The sequence below is a fragment of the Macaca thibetana genome, chromosome 20 (genome assembly GCF_024542745.1).
Source record: "Macaca thibetana thibetana isolate TM-01 chromosome 20, ASM2454274v1, whole genome shotgun sequence".
Classification (NCBI taxonomy): domain Eukaryota; kingdom Metazoa; phylum Chordata; class Mammalia; order Primates; family Cercopithecidae; genus Macaca; species Macaca thibetana.
In genome coordinates, this window is record NC_065597.1 from 73161735 (window position 1) to 73186411 (window position 24677).

At 59.0% G+C, this 24677-nt stretch overlaps 3 protein-coding genes across 5 annotated transcripts; 1 reads left to right on the forward strand and 2 right to left on the reverse strand.

Annotated features, from left to right (window-relative positions):
• The first annotated feature begins 1684 nt into the window (after nt 1-1684).
• Nucleotides 1685-2879, forward strand: CEMP1 (cementum protein 1). The gene is given in 6 exon segments (XM_050773407.1): nt 1685-1715; nt 1952-2010; nt 2132-2240; nt 2243-2345; nt 2347-2808; nt 2810-2879. Coding segments are annotated over 6 exon segments (834 nt in total).
• On the reverse strand, nt 1794-12777 carry AMDHD2 (amidohydrolase domain containing 2). 3 transcript variants are annotated; one of them, XM_050774394.1, is made up of 11 exons: nt 12598-12777; nt 12327-12463; nt 12109-12248; nt 5553-5607; nt 5183-5395; nt 5020-5108; nt 4788-4932; nt 4609-4716; nt 4451-4519; nt 4077-4178; nt 1794-3710 (listed from the first exon to the last, which is right to left on the reverse strand). In XM_050774394.1, the coding sequence occupies exons 1-11, from the start codon at nt 12678-12680 to the stop codon at nt 3622-3624; spliced, it is 1230 nt and encodes a 409-aa protein (XP_050630351.1). In that variant the 5' UTR covers nt 12681-12777; the 3' UTR covers nt 1794-3621. The 3 variants fall into 3 exon arrangements, with proteins under 3 accessions (XP_050630351.1, XP_050630352.1, XP_050630353.1); XM_050774395.1 differs by lacking the exon at nt 4451-4519; XM_050774396.1 differs by lacking the exon at nt 1794-3710 and having other exon boundaries at nt 4086-4542.
• A 140-nt stretch (nt 12778-12917) lies between these two features.
• ATP6V0C (ATPase H+ transporting V0 subunit c) lies at nt 12918-19128 on the reverse strand. Its single transcript, XM_050774612.1, has 3 exons — nt 18898-19128; nt 13739-13922; nt 12918-13594 (listed from the first exon to the last, which is right to left on the reverse strand). Exons 1-3 carry the CDS (start codon nt 18974-18976, stop codon nt 13390-13392), a joined length of 468 nt encoding a protein of 155 aa, XP_050630569.1. The 5' UTR covers nt 18977-19128; the 3' UTR covers nt 12918-13389.
• Between the last annotated feature and the right edge of the window lie 5549 nt (nt 19129-24677).

The following is a 24677-nucleotide window of genomic DNA, read 5'->3' on the forward strand; positions in this document are numbered from 1 at the left end:
GCAGAGATCGCACCACTGCACTCCAGCCTGCGCAAGACAGCCAGGCTCCGTCTCAAAAAAACAAACAAACAAAAAACCGAACTGCAAATAGCAAAAGTGTAATCCCATTGAGAAAAAATGTAGGTGACACAAATGTGGTAAAAGGCACAGGGCCAGGCTGGAAGGGAGTACCCGGACGCTCCGGAGCTGTCCAAGACTCCAGGGGCGGAAAAACTGGGCTGAGGAAGTGCCCTTCCTCCACGCTTCTGGTGCCAATGTCCCCTGCTGTGCCCACCCTGGGTTCCTGGCCTGAGCTCAAAACCAACTCCAAGCTAGGGAAGCTCCGAGCCGGGGTGCTTCTAGAGTGCCCAGACCACTCCTCCCCTTCACTTCCCAAGACAGTGAGGGCGCGGCGAGAGGCGAGGTGCGGAGGTGCGGGACGATAGTCAAGCTGGGTCATAGTGGAATCCACCTGTGCGTGATAGGTAACAGAAGGGAGAGGTGAGGCGCGGTGGGGTCCGCAGGGATGTGGGGGACGCGACAAGGAGGACGGGGACGAAACGAGACTAGGTCCGCAGGGGTATAAAGTGAGCAGCGCAGAGGGTTGGGGCGAGGAGGGGTCTAACAGGGTTGTGGGGGTCGTGGTGGGGAGCGCTGGGGCGCGGAGGAGTCCGCAGTGGTGCAGTGGCTCGGCCGGGAGCATTGGGACGACGCGGCGCTCCACGGGGGTGGCGGGGAGCGTCGTGGGGAGACGGGATCCGCAGGGGTGTGAGGGCGCGGCAGGGAGCATAGCGGGGTGTTCAAGGTTGTGGGGGTTGTGGCGAGGAGGGTTGGCGCAAGGCGAGCCCGCAGAGGTGTGGGGGGCGTGGCGGGGAGCGCTGGGGCGAGACGGGGTCCGCGGGGGTTTGGGTGACGCGGTGGGAAGGGTTGGGGCGAGAAGGGACCCGCAGAGGTGTGAGGGGCGTGGATAGGCGGCGTTGGTCCCCCAGCTCCCCGCGCTCGCGGGGGACCGCGCAGCCTCGAGCTCTGCGACCAGGGCCGCGCGGGTTAACTGGAGAGGGCGAAGCGCGCCCCTATTGCTCAGCCGCGGCGCGTGCCTATCCTGCCGCGATCCCAATTGGCCCGACAGAGGTCCGCCCCCAGAATCCCTTCCCACAGTAGGCGTGGCCCCGCGTACCGCATCGCTCCCAGAGTGGCGCGTCAGCGTGGTCTCAGAGACTGGGCTGCGGGGCGGGGCGGGATCGGTCGAGATCGTCCCTGCTGATGACCGCCTCCCGTGCCCACGCCCCAAACGCTGTCTCTGGCCTGGGTGTGCTCGGAGCCCACGAGGTGCGGAGGCTTGGACGGCGAAAGGAACCTGGCTGAGATCTGGGTCTTGAACCCGCGGGCTCGGCCCAGCATCCCACCAGCAGCGTGCGCCCACAGGTGACTCCTGGCGGGGCGCGGTCTGCGCGATTGCAGGCGTCGGGTCTCATCTCCCGTTCACACACGGGACCAAACAGGCCACCTCCACCAGGTGGCTGAGAGGATGCACCTCCAACTCCATCCCTCCCCATATGCCCAACCCCCCAACCCATGAGTCAAGCAGGTACCTGGGCTTCCCCCTTCTGCGGACGCCCATACCGCGGGCAGGCCTGCCCCTCACGCCGCAGTCAGGTCGCCCTGCATCCTTCTTTGTAAAACCCATAGCTGTAGAGGGAGCGGAATGGTGGGGCAGGGCTGGAAGTCCAGCGGGAGTGAGGAGTGGGGAATGATGGTGGCCAAGGTCACACAAAGCAGTGAATTCACTTCATATCACAGAACGGCTCACGTAAGATAGTTACTTTTGTTATGTATTTTACCACAATTTTTAAAAAGGAAACCAAAACCCACCAAGAGTGCTTCTACCACACCTCAACTAAAATCCTCCTGCAGCAGCTCCCCAGCCCAGGTCACTCTCACCCTGACCCCGGGCCCCTCTCCCACCACCCAGGGCTAGCCCTGTGGACCAACCATCTCGGCCAGTCCCTCCCCGACCCTCCACCCAGGGAGGTGGGCGCTGGTCAGTGAATGGGGCAGGCCAGGCCCAAAGGCTGGCCCAGGGCTCACCAGCTCTGGGACTGGGTGCCCCGTCTGAGGTGGGGATGACCAACAGGCCAGCTCTGGGTTTTAGCTGAGGACGGGCACATCAAGCACTGACAGCCAGCAAGCTGAGCACAGGAGCTGTTCAGCCTCTAACACATCGGCTGAGAACCTCACCTGCCTCTCCCTGCCTGTGAGCCCCAGCAGACAGCTCCTCTCCCAGGTCCAGCACACGCAGGCGCTGGGCAGCCACTTCGTGAGGGGTACGTGGGTGTCAGGGAAGAGGTGGGTCTTCCTGCACCCCACCTCTCAGGTGGTCAGGATCCACATCCGTCGCCTGCTTTCCTGGGCTTCCCCTGGGGCTTGTGGGCGGAGATCAACCCCTTGTGCCTTGCCCCAGGCCCTCCCTCACTCAGGCAAGGCCCTGCCTGGCAGGTGGTTCTTCCCTGGCTGTTCCCTTCCAACAGGCGGGGCCCCAATCATCCTATTGCTTTGAAACTAGAGACATTTCCTTAACTGGGCTTTGCAGCAGAGGGAAGAGAACAGTGGCAGAGCCAGGCACATACCTCCTGTACCCAGGACAGCACCCGTAAGCAAGGGGGAAGGGGGTCACCCACCCCAGAACCCAAATGGAGAGAAAGTCAAGACAACCACCCCTGACCTAGGGCTGCACCAACCCCTGATGTCTGACCCCGCTGTGGCTATCCTCAGAGCCAGGAGAGCTCCAGAAGCCCACCCGCCTCAAAGCTGTTCAGGGAGCCTCATAGCCTGTTTGCAACATGGGTGTGTGCCAAGGCCAAGGGGACACAGAAGATGACAGGATGACACTAATGGGGTGAGCAGGGCACACTGGTGCCTCCCACACTGCTCTCCAGCACCAGGCAGGGTCACCACAGCTGACAAGCACCAGGCCTGGGGATGGGTGAGGAGACAGGGTTGTTGAGAAGGGGAAATGGAAAGCTAGTCATCCGTGGCACTAAGAGGGCGGAGTCTGGGCCCAGCCTCCCTCCTGGAGGTCAGAGTAGAGCACCTGGCACTCTGCCCTGGCCCAGAACTAGGCTGTGGGCTCCACGCTGCACACCCAACTCAGGTGCAGACAGCAAACCCCTAACTGTTCACACTCATTGTGCCCTGCCCCCTTCCTGCCCGCTCTCCGCCCCTAGCCCACGGTGACTTCACCCCCACGGTGCCAGCCACTGACTGACTGCCCCTCCCTCCCACAGTGACATTTTCCTGGGATCTGCAGGTCTCAGGTCTACCTGATACAGACAGGCCCTGACCCCCACTGGGGCCCAAGGCCCAGGCTGAACTACAGCCCAGCCATCCCACCCCAGGCCACGAATGCCTTCCCCAAGAGGGCAACCAAGGATGGTGCCACGTGCAAGCACAAGCAAAACCCGGAGCCAAAGTGAGTCCTGCTGGGTGCACATTTATCCCAGCCACCGCCTCCAGGGCGGCAGCAAAGGCCCTGGGAGTCATTCCAGCAGGGCTCCCAACTCACTCCCTGGAGACCAGCTCCCCAACCACTCAGCCCTGATGGCATCCAGCTGCGGCTGGGCGTCCTCTCAGCCGAAGTCCTTGTCACTGCCTGGCTGCCTCCGCCTGCCACACAAGCTCACCCGAGATGTAGGTGGCCTGGACGTGAAGGGAGTCATCGAGCACCACGAAGTCTGGGACAGAGCCGGGCAGTGAGTAGGGGCAGGAGTGGGGCTGCCCACCTACTCCCCCACAACCCGACGCTGGTGGGGAAACCAAGGCACAGGGATACAACCGGTGCAGGACACCATGGCCCATCACAGATGGATAGAGGTGCTGGACAATGCTCCCTGCAACCCCTTGCCTGGCCTTGTCTGCAACACTAGAAAGCTTGGCCTGATGGCAACACGGGGCTACAACTGAGGCTGGCAGCTGGCAGCCCACCTGAGAGGAGGGAGCTAGGGAGGACCCACCCTTCCTGACTCTGTCCAGGCCACCTCAGGACAACAGAGACTACAGGCAAGGCCAGGCTGCCCAGTAACCCTGCGATGCGCCCTCACCTGCGTCAGCACCAAAGTCCAGGGTCCCCTTACTCTTCTCCAGCCCCAGCAACTGGGCGGGGTGCAGGGATGCAGCCTCCAGGGCCGACTCCACGCTGCAGCCTGCTTGGGGGACACACCTGGGTGACGGTCCCCAAGCCCACGTGGCTTTGTCAACAGCCCTCCACCACCCCAGCACTCTGTCTCAGGAACTCTGCAGCAGGCTAACAAGGATCCCGCTGGTCTGCCTGTCACCCTGGGCCCGAGTCACCAAGTACACACTGGCCAGGAGCTCCTGTGGGCAGGGCCTGGGCTACACTCCGGGCACCCAGTCCAGCCCTTGGAGACCCGCCAGTCACAGACCACCTAAACCCGCACCCGTGCTGCTCACTGACCTGTGGCCTGCAGGAAGTGCCGGACACAGACGTCCATTGGGGCTATGCTGCCGCTCAGCGTCTTGGTGCCTTGAGAGCAGAGAGGGCAGGCTCTGGGGGGTCGTGGGCCACCTGGCATGCGGGCTGGGACCTGGGACCCAGTAGGTCAGGGCGCTCACCTGCCACATAGGCCGTCAGACCGTCCACTTCCACTTCCTGCTGTCCCAGCGTGTGCCGGCCGTTGCCCAGGCCCAAGGCAGGGATGGCATCAGTGACCAGCACCAGCCCTAGGGGAGAAGAGGCTCAGAACCTGCTGGCCCACTCATCCTGCCTGCCCCGCCCACCTGACGGAGCTTACCCTGGGGGTGGGCGCGGTGGGCGATCCGCAGGGCGGCGGGGTTGGTGTGCGTGCCATCCGCAATCATTCCGTAGAAGATGCAGCGGCCCGCGGGCAGCCGGTCACTGGTCAGGAGCCCCACGATGCCTGGGTCGCGGTGGTGGAACTGGGCAGGGTCAGCGGAAGGGATGGCTGAGCGACAGCAGGGGCTGCTGGGACCCCAGCCCCGCCCCCAGGGCCCCACAGCACTCACAGGCAGCATGGCGTTGAAGAGGTGGGTGATGAAGGTGGCTCCGCTCCACACAGCATCCTCTGCCGCCCGCAGGTCAGCCACTGAGTGCCCTGCGGGACCTGGATTCAGACTTTGCACCTGGCCCAGGTCCCCCAGGCAGGCCCGCCCTGAGCCAGCCCCTCACCTAGGGACACGCAGATGCCACGGGTCGTCAGCTCGCGGATCACCTCGTGGCTATGGCCCAGCTCCGGGGCCAGCGTCACGATGCGGACATTGTCCAGGGGCCCGTAGGTGGCCAACAAGTCCTGGAAGGCATTGGCCTCGAAGGAGCGGAGGTGGGCCTCGGGGTGTGCGCCCCGCTTCTCCCGGCTGATGAAGGGGCCCTCCAGATGCAGCCCTGGGAGAAGGGAGCAAGTGGCTCCAGCAGGTCCCTGTGCCACCCAGCCCTTATCACCTACCCTCCCCACCAGCTGGGCATCTGGAGGGATTGGGGCTGCCAAGAGGTCCCACAGGAGCCTCCCAGGGTGGGGGCGGGGAGGGGGTCAGCCACTCACCGAGGACCCCTGCCCCATGGGGACCACCACTCTTCACAGGGATCTGAGGAACAACCTGGGGGGAACCAGCTGTTAAAGCCCTGTCCCCCATGGCCCATTCCCAGAGGCCACAGCCTAGCCAAGGCCAGAGATCTCGGGTCAGAGTTCAGAGCCCAGCACCCAGCCCAGCCCCAGCCACCTGTCCCCTCGCAGGGCTCAGGGAAAGCACAGCTGGCAGAACTGAAGGACCCATGGCAGGAGCAGGAAGAAACGACAGGCGTGTAGGATGCCAGCGGTCCCTGGGCCATGTGGGCAGGCTTGTGGGCACTGAGGGTGGCCCCGGGCACAGCAGCCCAGGGAGCACAGCTGGGAGGCAGGAGGCGGGAGCAGCAGGGATCCTGGAGCAGAGCTCAGTGTGGGCATGGCCAGGGCTCAGCACTCTGTGTGGCCAACACCGTGGCCGGAGCTGGACACCATGAGGAAGACTGAGAGTACCAGGGAAAGAGGGGACACAGGCTCACACCATACATCTCAGAGGCTGACAGGCGGGCAGGCAGTCCAGCACACACTCCCTCTCTCCAACACAGGCACGGGCCCGGGGGGCTTCCCAGAGAGAAGAGCTTCAGGTGAAGATGGTAGCTGGACTATACCCTCCCCTGAACTCCCCACCCCGCACAACAGTAAGACTTTTTTTTTTGGGAATGGAATTTCGCTCGTCGCCCAGGCTGGAGTGCAATGGCATGATCTCGGCTCACTGCAACCTCTGCCTCCTGAGTTCAAGCGATTCTCCTGCCTCAGCCTCCCGAGTAGCTGGGATTACAGGTGTGCACCACCATGCTTGGCTAATTTTATTTTATTTTATTTATTTTTTTTGAGACGGAGTCTCGCTCTGTCACCCAGGCTGGAGTGCAGTGGCCAGATCTCAGCTCACTGCAAGCTCCGCCTCCCGGGTCTACGCCCTTCTCCCGCCTCAGCCTCCCGAGTAGCTGGGACTACAGGCGCCCGCCACCTCGCCCGGCTAGTTTTTTGTATTTTTTTGGTAGAGACGGGGTTTCACCGTGTTAGCCAGGCTGGTCTCGATCTCCTGACCTCGTGATCCGCCCGTCTCGGCCTCCCAAAGTGCTGGGATTACAGGCGTGAGCCACCGCGCCCGGCCTAATTTTATATTTTTAGTAGAGATGGGGTTTCACCACGTTGGCCAGGCCAGTCTCAAACTCCTGACCGAGCACCCACCTTGGACTCCCAAAGTGATGGGATTACAGGCATGAGCCACTGCATCCGGCCAACAGTAAGACTTTTAAGAGCCTTAAACCCGAGGGTGGAGGGGGCGGTGCAGAGGATGGGAGGAAGACAGCCAGACTTTGGGGGCTTAGCAAGAGGACACTGGGCAGGTCCTGGGGGGTACACACAGTGGGGGAAGTGACCCCCACAGGCTCAGGATGGTGCCTTGAGAAGTGGGGTGATGTGGGGACCAACAGAAGAGTACCTGCCCTGAGTGTGCTGGCCGGGCTCCCGGGGAAGTAGAGCAGATGGGCAAGGGTCGGTGTGGGCACAGCGAGAACTCGGGAAATGTGTGTTCTTGAGGCGCTCGGCAGGGTGCCATCCAGGCCCAGCCCCTCTGAGCACTTCAACACTCTTCTCAGGGAACCCAGCCAGTTCAAGAGAAAGGACCCAGGGACCCCAACCTACGAGTGCCTCCACAAAGCCCCTCCCGCAGGCTGGGTGCCCCCAGCCAGCCTGCTGACACCTGTTCTGAGAGAAAGCACACCACCAAGTTCAGCAGGCCCTGGGCAAGCCTCGAAAAGGAGCCTGAACACAAGAGGACAGGGCCAGGCGGGGAAGCAGAGACCACGAGGAGAGATGGACAGGGAAAAGGGCCATCAAGGACACTCTCCAGCCAATAAGAGGTCTTCTGTTCCTGAAACAAGAATAGGATGGTAGAAAAAGGAACATTGGGCTGGGCACAGTGGCTCATACCTGTAATCCCAGCACTTTGGGAGGCCAAGGTGAACGGATCACCTGAGGTCAGGAGTTCGAGACCAGCCTTGCCAACATGGAGAAACCCCGTCTCTACTAAAAATACAAAAATTGGCCTGGCGCAGTAGCTCACGCCTATAATCCCAGCACTTTGGAAGGCCGAGGTGGGCAGATCACTACGTCAGGAGATCGAGGACATCCTGGCTAATATGGTGAAACCTCATCTCTACTAAAAATACAAAAAATTAGCCAGGTGTGGTGGCGGGTACCTGTAGTCCCAGCTACTCGGGAGGCTGAGGCAGGAGAATGGCTTGAACCCAGGAGGCAGAGATTGCAGTGAGCCGAGATCACACCACTGCACTCCAGCCTGGGCAACAGAGTAAGACTCCATCTCAAAAAAATAAAAATAAATAAATTAATTAATTAACCAGGCATAGTGGCACATGCCTGAAGTCCCAGCTACTCAGGAGGCTGAGGTAGGAGAATTGCTTGAACCCAGGAGGCAGAGGTTGCAATAAGCCAAGACCGTGCCATTGCACTCTGGCCAGGGCAACAAGAGCAAAACTCCATCTCCGGGGGGGGAAAGGAACATTTGGCTGGCCACAGTGGCTCACACCTGTAATCCCAGTACCACTTTGGGAGGCCGAGGCGGTTGGATCACGTGAGGTCAGGAGCTTGAGACAAGCCTTGCCAACATGCAGAAATCCCATTTCTACTAAAAATACAAAAATCAGCCGGGCGTGGTGGCAGGCGCTTGTAATCCCAGCTATTCGGGAGGCTGAGGCAGGAGAATCACTTAAACTCAGGAGGCGGAGGTTGCAGTGAGCAGAGATCGCCCCACTGCACTCCAGCCTGGGTGACAGAGGGAGACTCCATCTTGAAAAATAAATAAATGGCCAGAGAGGAGAGTAAAACAATCAGCAGGAAGCTTGGAATTGAGTTAGAGCTAAGAAACGAAACAAAGATCACTCACGGCAAAGCAAGCAGAGATGGTAGCTGAGAAGATGTCACTGGGCCACACATCCCTTCACACCACGCTGATGACTGACCTACGTGGCTATTCTCATCACAATTATGGGGAACTACTGGGAAGGATGAGGGGCAAGAAAGGGGCTGAGGGGACTCACAGAGCCACAAGCACGCTGATGTTCAGCTCTCCTGGTGGAAGACAGTGGATTCTGCCCTGAGCTGAAAGACTGAGGAGCAGCCAGCAGTTTTTAGAACTATGGGGACAAATTCCAAGAGTCCACTGTGTTGAAAGTGATTGTCCCTAGGGTGGAAGCTGGCTGGGGCAAAGGGCCACTGTTTTTCCTCACAACCCCTGTGGATACACAGGCTCACTAAAGATTAAAACAAGAAAAAACAACAACAAAAAGCAATGGCTGAGGTTTTCTAGAATGGAGTTTTAGAAGGGAGCAAGAGAGTGCTACATAGAGAGAACACAGTCAAAGATCAACCGAGGGGAGTGGAGTGAGGCACACTCCAGGCAGATAAGCAGCTGGAAAGGTCCAAGTGTAGAGAGTGTGCGGGGCCAGAGGCAGGGGCCTGGCTGCCCCCTGGAGGTGCCTCACCTTGGCTCAGCAGGTAACAGACTTGAAGCAGAGAACAAAGTGATCTGACCTGTCTCCAGGTACCATAGCAAAGGGCATGCGGAAACCACCCGGAAGAGAAGGCGGTCTCAATGAACCAGAACAGCACAACAAAAGACCGAGGAAACTTCTAGCAAGGTGACCATCCAATTCCACCCAGGGTGAATGGCTCCTGGAGGAGGTGGCATGCATGGCGGAGGGCAGACACAGGTGAAGGGGCCTCCAGTTTCTAAGACGATTCAGGAAGGAGGCCTCCCAATTCCCACTCTCAATAGTTGGCTCTCTGCTTTCATCCTGTGTGCGCGCCAAGGGTAAGACACCTGCACGCTTTGGGAGACCGAGGCGGGTGGATCACAAGGTCAGGAGTTTAAGACCCACCTGGCCAAGATGGTGAAACCCCATCTCTACTAAAAATACAAAAAATTAGCCAGGCGCAGTGGCAGGTGCCTGTAATCCCAGCTACTCGGGAGACTGAGGCAGGAGAACCGCTTGAACTCAGAGGGCGGAGGTTGCAGTGAGCCAAGATCACGCCACTGCACTCCAGCCTGGGCGACAAAGTTAGACTCCGTCTCAAAAAAAACCAAAAAAACAAAAAGACACCTGCACTGCAGTGAGTGCTGGGAAAGAAAACTAAGTCCTACTTGTCAGAAACTCTTCCTCAAGTAGAAGAGCCATAGTTCCTCCCACGTCTGTGCTGGCCAGAGATGCGCAGGTATTCGGGGGCACAGTGGGGACAGGCAGGCAAGGTTTAGCAGAGGAGGCCTGGGGAGCAAACCAAGGTCTTCTAGGCCAAGAGTTTGGGGACGGGAGTGGGGAATGTGCCTGAAGACAGAGAAGAGGCTGGACAGGTAGGAAAGGAATGCTGCAGGTGGGGGCAGGGCAGAGGTGATGTGCTGAATCCTGAATCTTGGACAGGTCACTCTAGCAGGCCCCAAAGCCCCAGAGAACAGCTGTGAGAACCAGGTGCCAGTTTTTGACATTTGACTCTGTGTGGGGAGGGCTGTGGGAAATTTCCAAAAAGACATCCACGGGTGATACTAAGTGGTTAACGCTCAGCATCTCACGCACAATGCTGAGCACCCATGATATGCATGCTGCCATCATCCGCACTTTAGGTTTGAGGAAATGGAGGCTCAGAAAGGCAGTAGGCTGTCCTGAGTCTTTCAGCTGATACATGACATCAGGAGGCCAACGCCAAATCCAGAAAGCCTGCGCCCAGAACCCACACACCACCCCCATTGTTCCCAGCTCTGGCTCTGCCCACACACCAAGAAAGGGACCCCTCGGGCATAACCCAAGCGGTGATCCTGCAATGAATTCTATGCTGGAGGGGAAAATTGACTGGGGCTCTGGACAGAACTAGAACACAGACGGCTCAATTAAAGTACTGTTAACAGTGTTCATTTCCTAGACTCACTAACTCTTGTGGCTATGTAAGAAAATATTCATTATCTTAAGAAATAGTTAAGTACTAGCTGGGTGCGGTGGCTCACACCTGTAATCCTAGCACTTTGGGAGGCTGAAATGGGCAGATCATGAGGTCAGGATTTCAAGACCAGCCTGGCCAGCATGGTGAAACCCCATCTCTACTAAAAATACAAAAATTAGCCAGGCATGGTGGTGTGTGCCTGTAGTCCCTGCTACTTGGGAGGCTGAGGCAGGAGAATCGCTGGGAGGCGATTTGCAGGGACCTGAGATCGCGCCACTACACTCCAGTCTGGTCAACAGAGCGAGACTGTCTCAAAAACAAAAACAAAAAACAAACAAAAAACAGTTAAGTACTAAGAAATAAACAGGCATGATGGGCCAGGAACAGTGGCTCTCACCTATAATCCAGCACTGTGGGAGGCCAAGGCAGGAGATCTCCTGAGTCTAGGAGTTTGAGACCAGCCTGGTTAACATAATGAGATCCCTGTCTCCACAAAAAAACTTTTTTTTTTTTTTTCCAGATGGGGTTTCACCGTGTTAGCCAGGATGGTCTCGATCTCCTGACCTTGTGATCCGCCCAACTCGACCTCCCAAAGTGCTGGGATTACAGGCGTGAGCCACCATGCCTGGCCCAAAAAACTTTTTAAATTAGTCAGGTGTAGTGGCACAAGCCCTTAGTGCCAGCTACTCTGGGGGACTAAGACAGAAGGATCTCTTGAGCCCAGGAGCTCAGAACCAGCTTGGGCAACACAGTGAGACTCTCTCTCTACAAAAAACGTTAAAATTGGCTGGTCATGGTGGCACACACCTATAGTCATACCTACTCAAGAGGCTGAAGCAAGAGCGTCTCTTGAGCAGAGGAGGTTGAGGCTGCAAAGGGCTACGACCACGCCACTTTACTCCAGCCTGGGCCACAGACAAGACACCCCGTCTCTTAAAAATAACAAAAACTAAACAAACAAAAAAGCAACAAGCATGTTGGATACAACCTACTCCCAAATAGTTCAGTACAAAACAATACAGGTACAGCCTTGAATAGTAACACACAGCAAAGAGTTAACCCTGGAGAACCTAAGTAAAAATTAAAATAAAGAAAAACCAAAAACCACCAAATTTTTTCCGGACAGGAAGGAAAGTGGAAGCGTGGGGCAAGCAGCACAGGGGAGTGGCTTCTGGAAGGCGTGTTCCACCGAGTCACACATCAGACAGGTTAGGGAGGAAGAGCCTGACCAGGGACTATCGACGTGCCAATCACAGTCCCCCGCGACCTTGGTTAAGGGGGTAGTTTCTGAAGCCTGGAGGCAGCCAGAGCGCAGTGCAGAGGGTGGGGCCGGCCTATGGCTCAGAGGGTGCTGAGCCAGCAGTGTGGAGACAGCTGCGGAGGACAGAGGGTCTAGGGAGGCCAGGCAGAGCGATAACTGATAAAGCAGCACAGAGGCGGGACCCTGGCCCAAGTCGGGTCAGCAAGGGGGGCCAGACTCAGGACTATGGAGCACGTGCTGGGGGTGGGGCGTGAGTTTGAAAATGAGGGCGCTGGCTGCTCCCGGAGCCCCCTTCGCCTCAGCCAAGGAGCCTCACCTCACCTTGTGATAAACCTCCGGTGGGGAAGTGACCAGGGTGGGGCAGAAGGAGGTGACGCCGTGCGACAGGATCCTCCGGGCCACCAGGGCAACCCCCGAACCTACGTCCTCCGTGGCTTGGGAGAAGTCAACACCAAATCCACCTGCGGCCACAGAAAAGGAGGTGTCGCATGGAGCTCAGACCTCCTCCCCTGCGTCCCCCTGACGGCCCCGAGCCGCACCGTTAATCTGCACGTCGATGAAACCGGGCGCCAAGATGCGGCCCCCGCAGTCCCGCCGCTCATCGGCCACGCGCCGCTCCTCAAAGAACAGCTTCTCCGGGTCCAGGATGCGGCCTCCGCGCACCCACAGATCCTCCCTGCGGACGGAACGGGAGGGTGCTCGCATCGCGGGCCTGACCTCGGTCCGGTCCCCTGCACCCCGCCCGGTCCCCGTCCCCGCACCCTGCACCCCGCCCGGTCCCCGGCCCCACAGACCCCAGCCCGCGCCCACCTGAGCAGCTTCCCTCCGCGCAGAATCCGGCAGTTAGTGAACTGGAGCACCCGAGCTTCCGCCGCGCCCTGCCCGCCGCGCATCGTGAGCCCTGTCGGGAGCGAGCGGCGCCGGAGCCCCGCGGCGGCCAAATCCCGCGCCCGGTGACTAACCCCGGTTCAGAGCGCGGCCGCGCCCACGTGACCCTCAGCTGACTGAAGCAGCGCGCCACGTGACCGCCGCGCCCACGTGATTGGGCCGTCCCACGTGACCGGCGGCGCCCGGCGCCGGCCCGCCTACCCCCGCCCACGCGCCCAACAAGCTGAGCAGACACAGGCCCGTCACATCCAAAAACTTTATTGGACACAGCTCCGCGCAGGGCCACAGCCCGGCGGTGAGGGCGGCTCCATCCAGGAAGTCTCAGCAACAGGAACCCACAAGGCGACACTCTAGCTAAGGTTATAGATAGCTGGGAGACGAGGGCCGCTCCGCAGACGCGGGAACAGGCCAGATCTTTATAAATAAACATCCAGTAAAGAGAAATGACAACTCTAAATCATCCGCATACACAGAGCACTCTAGGGGGTGGGGCGCCGGGGGCCTGGAGGGGCGATGAGTGGGCCCAGATGTCCACGGCATGGGGCGGGCGGGGGCAAGGCCAGGAAAACAGACGATGGGCACTAGGACACTGCGCATGTACAAGACCAACTACTAGGGGCGGCGGCCCGGTGCGTATGTGTCAGGCTGTTCGTTCTGGAATGAGAAGGGGTGGTCTTTACATAATAATCTGTGGCTGGTGGGCTCGGAGAGGGTCTACTTTGTGGAGAGGATGAGGGCGACGATGAGACCGTAGAGGCCAAGCACCTCGGCAAAGATGAGAATCAGGATCATGCCCACGAATAGTCGGGGCTGCTGGGCAGTGCCCCGCACGCCAGCGTCCCCCACGATGCCGATGGCAAAGCCGGCTGCCAGGCCGCTCAGGCCCACGCTCAGGCCGGCGCCCAGCTGGAGGAAGCTCCTGGAGGCAAGAAGAGAGGACTGACATCAGCAGCCTGCTGACCAGGGGGAGACAGAGGTCCGGGTCACCACCCACGGGGAAACCGGTCCCCTCCCTGCGGCCCTGCAGCCCTCCAGCCCTATGGGGCCTGACCCCAGCGCTCACCTGTAGAGGCTGATGTCGTCATTCAGGGAGTTGGCGATGAGGACTGCCACCACCAGGCCGTAGATGGCGATGATGCCAGCCATGACCACTGGGATGATGGACTTCATGATCAGCTCTGGCCGCATGACAGACATGGCCGCAATGCCGGTGCCGCTCTTGGCTGTGCCATAGGCAGCGCCCAGGGCTGTGGGAGGAAGGTGGGGTGAGCCCACAGCAGTACGCAGGCCAGCTGGGGCTAGGACCCCAAGGTGTAGCTTTGGCACAGCTGTAAGGGCCACCCCAAGTTATCACATGCAGAGGGGGAGCTCAAGCAGGCACCCAGCCCAGGGCAAGAGGACCCAGGAGGAACAGCCACAGGCAGGCAAAAGGAACCCAGGATGGCCACTCCTTCCTTCCTTTACATGAGGCCCCCACCCTCAGAGTCCAGCTCTTCCTCCAGCAGCAGCCCTTGTGGCAGCGTTGCCCATCTGGGGCTCCTGGCTCTGCGGTGAAACTACCTGTCACCCCAGGGGCCTCAGTGCAGCCTCAGCAGCCCACATGTGGGGTCAGGATCAGTTGACCCTTAGGGCTACTGCCCAGGACAACACGCTGAAAAGTCACCAAAGGTCTTGGGGATGGCAAAGCCACTGCTGCAGGGTGTGACCTGAGGGTCAGAAGTAGCTGACCTGGCCACTCTTGTCACCCAGGCCAGAGCTCCCTTGACTCACTGCCCAGCCCAAGCTCCCCAACGCTCCCAGACCCAAATATTCCCCCAGGAGGGTACAACGTTCTGCCAGAAAGGGCAGCTCTGAGCACCCTCAGTCACACAGCAGGCCTGGACCCTCGACAGATTGGAGAATCTTCTCTAAATAACCAGACGGGAGACAGGGTGAGCCAAGAAGAGGATGGGGGCAGAGACGACTACGGGAATCATCACCAGTCCAACCACGAGGCCTCAGCTGACCTCGCAGAGGGGTCTCCCCTGCACGCGGGGGGCTCTCAGCACACAGGAGCCTGGCCAAAGGGCCCGAGCCTCCCACCGCAACAGTGCTGGTGGGTCGGGCTCCAGGGTGGCGCCTGTCTCCTCTAGAGCTGTCCCTCCTTCCTCTCCCAAAAGAATGTTGCCTTTCTTTTCAGTTCCCCTTTCCTGGGCCCTATTCTCAAAGTGGAGAATTCTGTGGACACAGCAGAGTCAGGGGGCTCATTTGTCTTTCTGACTTCTACCAGCTGCCCTCCAGGGACACCACAGGGGCCTACTGAGCTGCTTGAGTGGACTGCACTGGCAACTCCCTGCCCCCTCTCTGCCCACGACACTCATGCCATGGTCTTTTAGGGGAAATCAATAACTAGCCTGACTTGACCAGGCGCAGTGGTTCACGCCTGTAATCCCAGCACTTTAGGAGGCCAAGGTGAGCAGATCACCTGAGGTCAGGAGTTCAAGATTTGCCTGGGTAACATGGTGAAACCCTGTCTCTACTAAAAATACAAAAATTAGCCAGAGGAGTAGAGCACACCTGTCATCCCAGTTACTCGGGAGGCTGAGGCAGGAGAATCGCTTGAATCTGGCAGTGGAGGTTGCAGTGAGCCGAGATCACACCACTGCCCTCCAGCCCGGGCGCAGACTCCGTCTCAAACAAGAGTGAATCTCTGACTGACACACACACACACACACACACACACACACACCCGGGCGCAGACTCCGTCTCAAACAAGAGTGAATCTCTGACACACACACACACACACACACACACACACCCCAAACAAAAAAAACAACAGCCTGACCTGCAGAAGACTACATAGAACAGAAGTGGAAGGGACCAGGACTACCCCCACCATTTTTCTTCATATTTTATTGATATATTTGGGCCACAAAAGTTGCCTATCCTGTGCTCCAGCACTAAGCAGAAGTGAGGACACAGGCACGGTGACCTCCAGGCACAGAGAAACGCTCCAGAAGAGCGGAAAATGGGATGCTGGGGAAGGGCTTCATAGACAAGTGTCCCAAGTTGGTGGGGAGAGAGGAGTCACAGGAAAACAAGGCAGTAATACAGGGCCTCTGGACAGCACTGGCGGAGACACCAAGACGATGGTGCTGGGTATCCAGGGAGTGACTGGCAGGAGGGAGGAGGCTGGGACCTGGGCCAGGGAGCCACACTGCCTCCTCCACGCCACCTTGGAAGTGCCCAGACATGCCACGCCAACACCCAGTGCACCTGAAGACTGGGGCCCAGGGCCTGTCCCAACGCCTGACCTCAACTCCCGGTTACAGTGCATTTTTTCCCTGGCGAGCATACAGACCAATTACAGTGCATTTTAGGGGCTCCCGCTGCAGGCCCAGGACCACATCCGACTGCATCATGTATGCACAAGAGACTAGAGCACGGCGGACATGTGGGCAGGAGACTGAATACAGGGAACTCAGCAAGCCAGGTAGTGGACCCTGTGAGGCCAGTGTCCACCAGAGGCAGGAAGCGAGCCAGACCCTTCCCTACAGAGGGCAGCAGGAAGAGTCATGTGGCTGGCAGTGGGAGGAGGCACCAAGAGGAGCACAGGGAAGAGAGAGAGAGCCACCAAAAGCACTGTGCTGTGAGCACCCTGGACTCCAGTCCGGAGGCCAAGCCTGACCAGACTGCAGAAGGCAGACCTGTGAGAAGCACCAGGCTCAGCGGCCACAGAAAGAGTGTGGGGCTAGAAAACAGTTCCAGAAACACAAGCACAAAATAAAGGGCGCCTACCAGCAGGGAGTAAGTCATAGGAAATACAGAAAAGGAGCAAATGACAATTTCTTGGGGGACACAATGAAGAAAATCAACAGGACATTTGTCATGATGGAAAAAAAAGAGAAGCTGGGATGGGGGCCTGCAAGAGGCCTGTGGACCTCATTCGATTTAAGACCAATCCGTCAGTGCCAGGCAGGCCAAGGGCCACGAGCTGGGGACAGAGTTGGAGGCTGGCGTGGTGGCAACAGCAGATGCCACTGGAAGGCAGAGGGCTTGTTTAGGTCAGCACAGCAGGTGAAGCCAGCTCCTGGAGAAAAGCATGTTTAGAAGGCAGAAATGAAGTCAGAAGTTGGACCAGTCATGGTGGCTCATGCCTATAATCCCAGCACTTTGGGAGGCAGAGGGGGTGGATCATTTGAGGCAACAAGGAGTTTGAGACCAGCCTGAGCCACATGGCGAGACTCTGTCTCTAAAAAAAATTAGCTGGACATGGTGGTCTGTGCCTGTAGTCCCAGTTATTCAGGAGGCTGAGGCAGGAGGATTGCTTGAGCCTGGGAAGTTGAGGCTGTAGTGAGCCGAGATCACACCACTGCACTGCAGCCTGGGAAACAGAGAAAGACCCTGTCTTGAGAAGGGGGGGGAAAAAAAAACCCATGTGATTGAATTGACCAAGTGAAGTCAGATGTCAGCTCCTGGAGAGCCACAGTAAGCCACTTTATCCTGAAGAGCCAGGGATAATCAGGCTGTCCGAAGGCCTGTGTAGGTCTTGATGGAGAGGGAGGCAAGGAGGTGGGTTCAGAAAAAGGGCTCAGTGGACAAACTCAGGGCTTCAAGAGCAAGCAGCAACAGCTAGAATTTAAGTTCCACATGGGCGGGGATCCCATATTGTTCACTGCTATCCTCCAAGTACCTGGCACATAGTAAGCACTCAATCAAGATTGGTTGGATGAATGAATGACAGCCACAAGCAGTATCCCACAGGTGGCCAGGCAAAATGGAATCTCTGGAGGCATTCTGGGGGCAAAGAACAGAGGAGGCTCTGGGGAAAGGCTCAGAAGCCTGTTGCGAAAAGCCTTGAGTGTGTGGAAAGAGTAGGCGGTGCCTAGAAGGAAGTATAAGTCTAGACCACTTCTTCCACCACAAATGACCTCTTACTTGCACATGATGGGAAGGGCAGGGCTTACTCGTGAATGGCAGACAAGCCCAGGCAGAGGGAGGCCCCCAAGAAGCAGAGAGCCCCAAGCCCCCACCCCGCAGGTGTTTACAGTCAGCAGAGACTGTTTGGAGTTCAAACCCTCCACATACCTGCACTAGGAGCCTCCCCAGGCCACCAGGCAGGGTGGGGCAGGGCAGGGTCATCAAAGCTAAAACCAGACCTAACCACGGAGGCGGAGACCAGACCAGGCCAGGCCAGTCCACGGAGGCTGAGACTGGGTCAGAACTTAACTCGTGGGACCCACATTCCTGGGCCTAGCCCTAGACCAAGTGCCATTCTCCCAAGGAGACCAACTGTCACTAAATTGGACGCCCAAGACCTGTCAACGCCTAATTTCAAAAGCAGGGTGCCATCAAGAACCCTAGAAGGCCCCTTCTCCAAGCCCAGGGAAGCCCCTCCCAATTTCAGGCCCCAGGGAAGGAAGAGAAGGTCATTCATTCATCCCTCCATTCATTAGGACCAGAACTGGAAGCCTCAGTCCAGAAGGCAACCACTCGATCCTATAAACTCAGACATCCATGCCACCCTCTCACCCACCTCAGAGCATAGACCCTCTGCAAGCTACACAGCCCCGCCAGCGCCGACACTGTCTCCCAGCTCCCTCCACTTCCACACACTCCCACCCCTGGGTCTCCGCGGGCTCTCCGAACCAAGCCCTCAGCCCAGCTTTCCCAAACAGCCCACACAGCGACACGGGTATTGGGCAACCGTAACCAGCTCCAACCGGAAGCACCTGCCTGTGCGTGAGACCCACCTGACCCCGGGGGCCGGCCGCCACAAGGGCGAGGGCTGTGGACCTCCCATAGGGAACATGGGCTCCCCACCGGCCGGAAAGCTCCAGGAACCCTTCTCCGGGGCGCTCCTGGGCCCGACCCGCGCCGCCGCCCGCGCACTGGGGCCTTCGAGGTGTGATGTCACCTGCCCGCAGAATCGGCCCGTGCGCCGCCCCCCTCGCGCTCCCACCCTAGCCTCCCTCTCGCCGCTCCCGGGGCTAAGATGGCAGCGGCGCCGCCGCCCCACCCCCGCACCCTCACGACCCGGCTGGCAGGGCCGCCGGCCTGGACCCCCGGCGGCTCCTCGCAGCCCTCGGGGCGCCGACCCCCGCTCGCTGCCACGCGAGGCCCGGGCGCCCCCGACTGCTCGGCATTACGTCAGAGTGACGTCACACACCGGACCCCGGAGAGCTGCGGGCATGAGCAACGCGCGCGCCCCCGCCCCAGGGTCCCTCCCGCCTCGGCGCTCACCGCTGAAGACCATGGCGGCCGAGGCGCCCATGACGGCGAAAAACGAAGCATACTCAGGGCCGCTCTTGGACTCGGACATATCTGCAGGTGGGGAGAGGGCGAGCTCTGCGGGCCGAGGCGGTGGCGAAGGCGGGGGCGAGGACGGGCCGGGAGCTAAAGCGAGGAGGCGGGCGGCGGCGAAGGCGATCCGGCCCGTCAGCCGCTGCGCTCTAAATACCAGCACCGCAGAACAAAATGGCGGCCGCGGCCGCGTCACATGACCTGGGCCCCGCCCCTGCGGGCGGTACCACTTCGTACCGTGGGGGAGACGCGGCCGGGACGCCCGGGCGGCCCGTTGACCTCCGCCGGGCTGTGCCTCCAGCCCAGCGACCCGGTCCCGGCGCCCGGCCACGCCCCGCCTCGGCCTCCGCGGGTGTTGCCGGGCGCCGCCGGCCTTTGGATCCCCGCAGCGTTGGACCGGTCTCGCATCGGGGCGGGGCGGTTTGTGCTCATTAGCATATGGGGCGGGGCCTCTGTGTGCCCCGCCTCCTCTGCGGCTGCACGACGTCTGCAGGTGTTCGGTTCCCAGCGACGCTTTTCTTTGCACCCCTGGCGTGAAGCCGCAGGCCGTGGTTTCGCGGCCTTGCCCCCAAGGCGGTGCCTGACTCCTCTGGGCGCTGGTCTTCCAGGATCTCCCTACCAATCCTGGGCGAGCTAAGGGTCCCAGCAGATGTGTGGGGTGCGGGCCTCCTCTGCCGCAGCGTCAGGAAAAACCCCCAGCCCACAGCTGTGAAGTCCCAGCCCGTGGCTGCAGCCCTTCTGTGTCTCCAGGTCACCTCCATCCACCCTGTCCCCAGTCTCCTCCAGACCCAGACCCACTGCCTCTGACCCAGCGGTTGGTGACTTCACCTCTCGCTTCGGAGAAAAAGGACCCCCTCCCCGGACCTGTCTCTGCCCTTGCATCAGGGACCCAAACATTAGTGGGGTGTGTCTCTGCCCCTCAAGATGTAGGCATGACTGGTGGAAGCCCTGTCGGAACTGCGACCTCTTGAGGCCCCCCGGGCTCTGCACATTCTGGCGTCTCGGTCCTCCCACCTGTCCTTGCAGCCACCCACGCACGCAAAGCCTACACCTTCAGGGCCATCTTTCTGGAGCAGTTGGAGCGGTTCCCGCAGCAGTGAAAGCAGCCCAGCCAGGGCTGGTGCTGCCCTACTGATCCTATGTGGCAGTCCCTGGCACCCCCTCTGCCTGATCTCCACTCCCCCTTTCAGGGGCCCTGGGCAGCTGCCACAAGGCCTGGGTGTCCTTTGAGCTCTAAGGCCTCATCCTGGGTTAGAGTTCTCCCTGAGTAGCCTGGATGTCAGCTCATCACCTTCTCCATGTAGGCAATGGGGTCATGGCCCCTGACCTGGCCCTCCTGCTGGACTCAGCCCCACCTTCCCCAGCAGGAGCCTCCCTTGAGCCCCTTCCCCAGGTTAACCTGGACCTGGACTCTTGGAACTTGCAGCCCGTGAAAGTCCCCAAGTCTGTCCTGGTTCAAAGGAGAGGAGGCAACAGATATGGCCAGAGGCCCTTTTTGCTCCTCCTCTTTCTTGCCCGACTCTTGTTTCTGAGAAGAGGAATCTTCACTCTGTCTCCACCTCCTCACCTGCCCTTCCCTCCCCAGCTCCTTGCCCTTGCCAAGGTCACCGGTGACCGCCATTTCTCTAAGCAGAAGGACATGTCAGGCTTTTCAAGTGGACCTCTGTGCTGCGTGGCCTGCCACCCTCTCCACGCACTCTCCTCTCTCCTGTGGACTTCCTAAGCCTCGGACGCCCTCAGTCTTCCTGGAGTCACAAGACCCCGTAGCCCCAGTTTTGCTGCAGGTCCTGGCATACCCAGGGCTGCCCCTGGCTCTGCCCTTCCCTTGCTTGATCCCATCCTTGCCCTGGCTTTGCCCCCCATCTTATGCCATCCTGTCCCTCACCTGCACCATTCCAGCCCCGACCGCCCTCTGAGTGAGAGCAACACCAGTGCCTGCCCCCATGACTCCAAGCCCTCCAGGAAAGCCCAGGCCAGGAAGGCTGCTGCCTGGGGCCGAATTCAGACCAAGGAAAGGTGGTGCAGAGCAGCCCACCATGGAGAAACAGCACAGTCCAAGCTCAGGGGTGGGCTGCGCGCGTGGTGGCTGCCGCCTGTAACCCCAGCACTTTGGGAGGCCAAGTCAGGAGGATCACTTGATCCCAGGAGTTTAAGACCAGCCTGGGCAACAAAGTGAGAACTCGTCTCAAACAAAACAGTGTAGCGTGGGCAAAGTGCACCTAACTCCGCTATGGCTGAAACACCAGGACTGCGCACATGGGGACGTGGAGAGACTTCCCTCCGCAGGAGCAGGGACTGGGTCAGCTGTGCTCAGTGGCCTCTTACCCATTCATTTTCTGCCTAGGTTCTGGTGTGAGAGGTCATACCGGGTCTCCAGTGTGGCTCCTGACACCTCAAGCTGGTGTGTCTGAAGCTGAGCTCGCCCCCACCCCTTCACCACCAGCTTCCACTGGGTTATTTCCATTCCTTCAGAAGGCACGCCCATCCCCCCTGCAGCCTGATGTCACGCCACTACTCCCTCCCCACTCTCTATTACTCAGGATCCCGGGATCCTGCCTCCCCGGCTTGTGTCCCCGCCCCTGCCCCTGCCCCTGCCGCTGCCTGGCCTAGGTCTTCTCATTGCCTACCCCCAATCAACCCAGTCTTCACCTTAAAGCCACAGGATCTTTCCAATGGGCACTTTCCATCCTGGAATCCTTCAGCCCCTCAGGGGCCCTCTCTGGTCCCCTCCCACTTCTCATCACCAGCCCCCCAACGTGTGTGCATCACCTGTGTCTGCACCAACTCTCTTCCTCACTCCCTGCTTAAGAAATGTGCCTCAGTTGGCCAGGTGCCTGTAATCCCAACATTTTGGGAGGCCAAGGCAGGTGGATCACAAGGTCAGGAGACAGAGACCTCCTGGCTAACACGGTGAAACCCTGTCTCCACTAAAAATACAAAAAATTAGGCCGGGCGCGGTGGCTCATACCTGTAATCCCAGCACTTTGGGAGGCCGAGGCGGGCTGATCACTAGGTCAGGAGATCGTAGACCATCCTGGTGAACACGGTGAAACCCCGTCTCTACTAAAAACGCAAAAAAATTAGCCAGGCATGGTGGCGGGCGCCTGTAGTCCCAGCTACTACTGGGACTGAGACTGAGGCAGGAGAACGGCGTGAACCTGGGAGGTGGAGCTTGCAGTGAGCGGACATCGTGCCACTGCACTCCAGCCTGGGCGACAGAGCCAGACTCCGTCTCAAAAAAACCCAAAAATTTAGCTGGGCGTGGTGGCACGCACCTGTAATCCCAGCTACTCCGGAGACTGAGGCAGGAGAATCGCTTGAACCCAGGAGGCGGAGGTTGCAGTGTGCCGAGATCGTGTCACTGCATTCCAGCCTGGGCGACAGAGCAAGACTCTGTCTCAAAAAAAAAAGAAATAAAAATAAAAATGGGCCTCAGTATTTAGAACACCACCTCCTCCAGGAAGCCCTCCTTTCCTTCCCCTCCTTCTTCCTCCTCAGGCACCTCCTTCAGGCCTCTCTGGATGCTCCCCTCACACTCTGATTTTTTCTTTTTTTTTTTTTTGAGACAACATCTTGCTCTATTCGCAGGCTGGAGTGCAGTGGCATGATCTCGGCTCACTGCAACCTCTGCCTCCCAGATTCAAGCATTCTCCTGCCTCACGCTCCCGAGTAGCTGGGACTACAGGTGCACGCCAGCATGCCCGGCTAAATTTTGTATTTTTAGTAGAGATGGAGTTTCACCATGTTGGCCAGAATGGTCTCAATCCCTTGACCTCATGATCTGCCTGCCTCGGCCTCCCAAAATGCTGGGATGACAGGCGTGAGCCACCATGCCCGGCCTGTGATTTTTTTTTTCACTCACTGCCTCCCCACTGAGGGTCGCTGTGTCCCTTTTTCTGTGTCCTTGACCTGGTAGGGTGCCGGACACATACAGGTGGTATTTCCTGAGCACCAGGGTGGGCCAGGCCCTGTCTGGGCACCATCACCCCTCACTCTCACCGTGACCCTCATTTCCTGGTCAGGGAAACAAGCCTCAGAAGGTTAAGAGCATTGCCAGGCATCCAGGTAGCAGCTGCCGAGAGAACCTGAAACTGGAGCTCCAGGGCCTTCCTCTGTGGTGGGCTCTGCAGCTGACTGATGACCAGTGACAGGGCCAGGAAGGACCCAGATCTCCTTCCCCTTGGTCTCCCAGCACCAGGCAGAACCCCAGGGTGGAGTGGCCTCTGGGGTGGGGATGGCCAGGGACACACATCTCTCTCCCCCCTCACAGCTACTTCCCTCTTGGCGTGAAACCACAGGTCACGAGCCCCTGGCCTGTCACTGCTACAGCAACGGGGATTTCCAGGAACTGGGAGAGGGACTTTGAGAAACTCAGTTCAGAGACCCCAACAGGAACAGTAGAGAGATGCAGGGTGGGCTCCTGCAGGAGGGACCAGTGGCATTTTGCAGACACCCCAGCAAGGGTAGGGGAGGATGGGGATAAAGAGACAAGGAATAAAGTCTCATGAGTGACTGGGGAGATGAACTTCTCCCGAGAAAGCCATCACAAAGGGCTGGGGGGCAGCCTCATCTGCAGACGACAGTGTCCCTGCAGATGCCTGCTCCTGGAGACAGCCATCCTTCTGAGTTGCCCTGAGGACACACCCAGAGATGCACAACGCTGGGAGATGGCACCGGGCACTCTCGACCTGCTTCCAGGAGAGACGTGTGGCCCCAGCAGGGCCAAAGGAAATGGGCCAAGAACACAGGTGTACCATCAGGGGTATGACCAAAGGTGCTTTATTTTGTTATCATTAAAAGTTAAGGCTTAAACAATGACACAGTGAATTTTTTTTTTTTTTTTTTTTTTTGAGACGGGGTCTGGCTCTGCCACCCAGGCTGGAGTGCAGTGGCGCGATCTCGGATCACTGCAAACTCCGCCTCCCGGGTTCACGCCATTCTCCTGCCTCAGCCTCCCAAGTAGCTGGGACTACAGGCGCCCGCCACCATGCCAGGCTAATTTTTTGTACTTTTAGTAGAGATGGAGTTTCACCGTGTTAACCAGGATGGTCTCGATCTCCTGACCCCATGATCTGCCTGCCTCAGCCTCCCAAAGTGCTGGGATTACAGGCGTGAGCCACCGTGCCCGGCCTGAATTTTTTTTTTAATAAAAAAACATGCCAGAGGTAAAGACAACAAGGTGCAAGTAGGACTCGGCGCCGCACAAGCTGCTTGGTGCAAGGAGGCTCCCCAAAGTTGAGGGTGGCAGGGGAGGTGGAGCCCTGAGCTGCTCTCGCTGGACAGCAGGCACTGAAGGGGAGAGAGGTCGGAGGCAGACGACTGCAATGACCCCAAGGACAGGGCAGCTCCCCCTTCTTGCTCATCCCAAGCTTTCAGGGTTGATGGAGAAGGGCGTGAGTGGGTCCTCCTCTTTAAGGACCCGGCGGGGTGGGCAGGGAGTCCCGCCGACCCTGACCACCAGGTGGCAGTGTGCGGTGCTGCTTCCGCAGGCAGGTGGGCAGGCGGAGGACCCCATTGGCTCACAGGTGCTATAGTGCCTAATTAGTGGCCATTTGGGGTTTTTTTTGACACAAACTTCCAAATTACCAGGACCAGGGGCTGCACCTGCACCACGACCTGGTTCTCAGAACGGGTGTCAGATAAATGCTCAGCCCTGGGCAGCCCAGACCCCATGTCTGGTCTTGGGGTGCACCCTGAAGGCCAACATAGCCTCTCACATT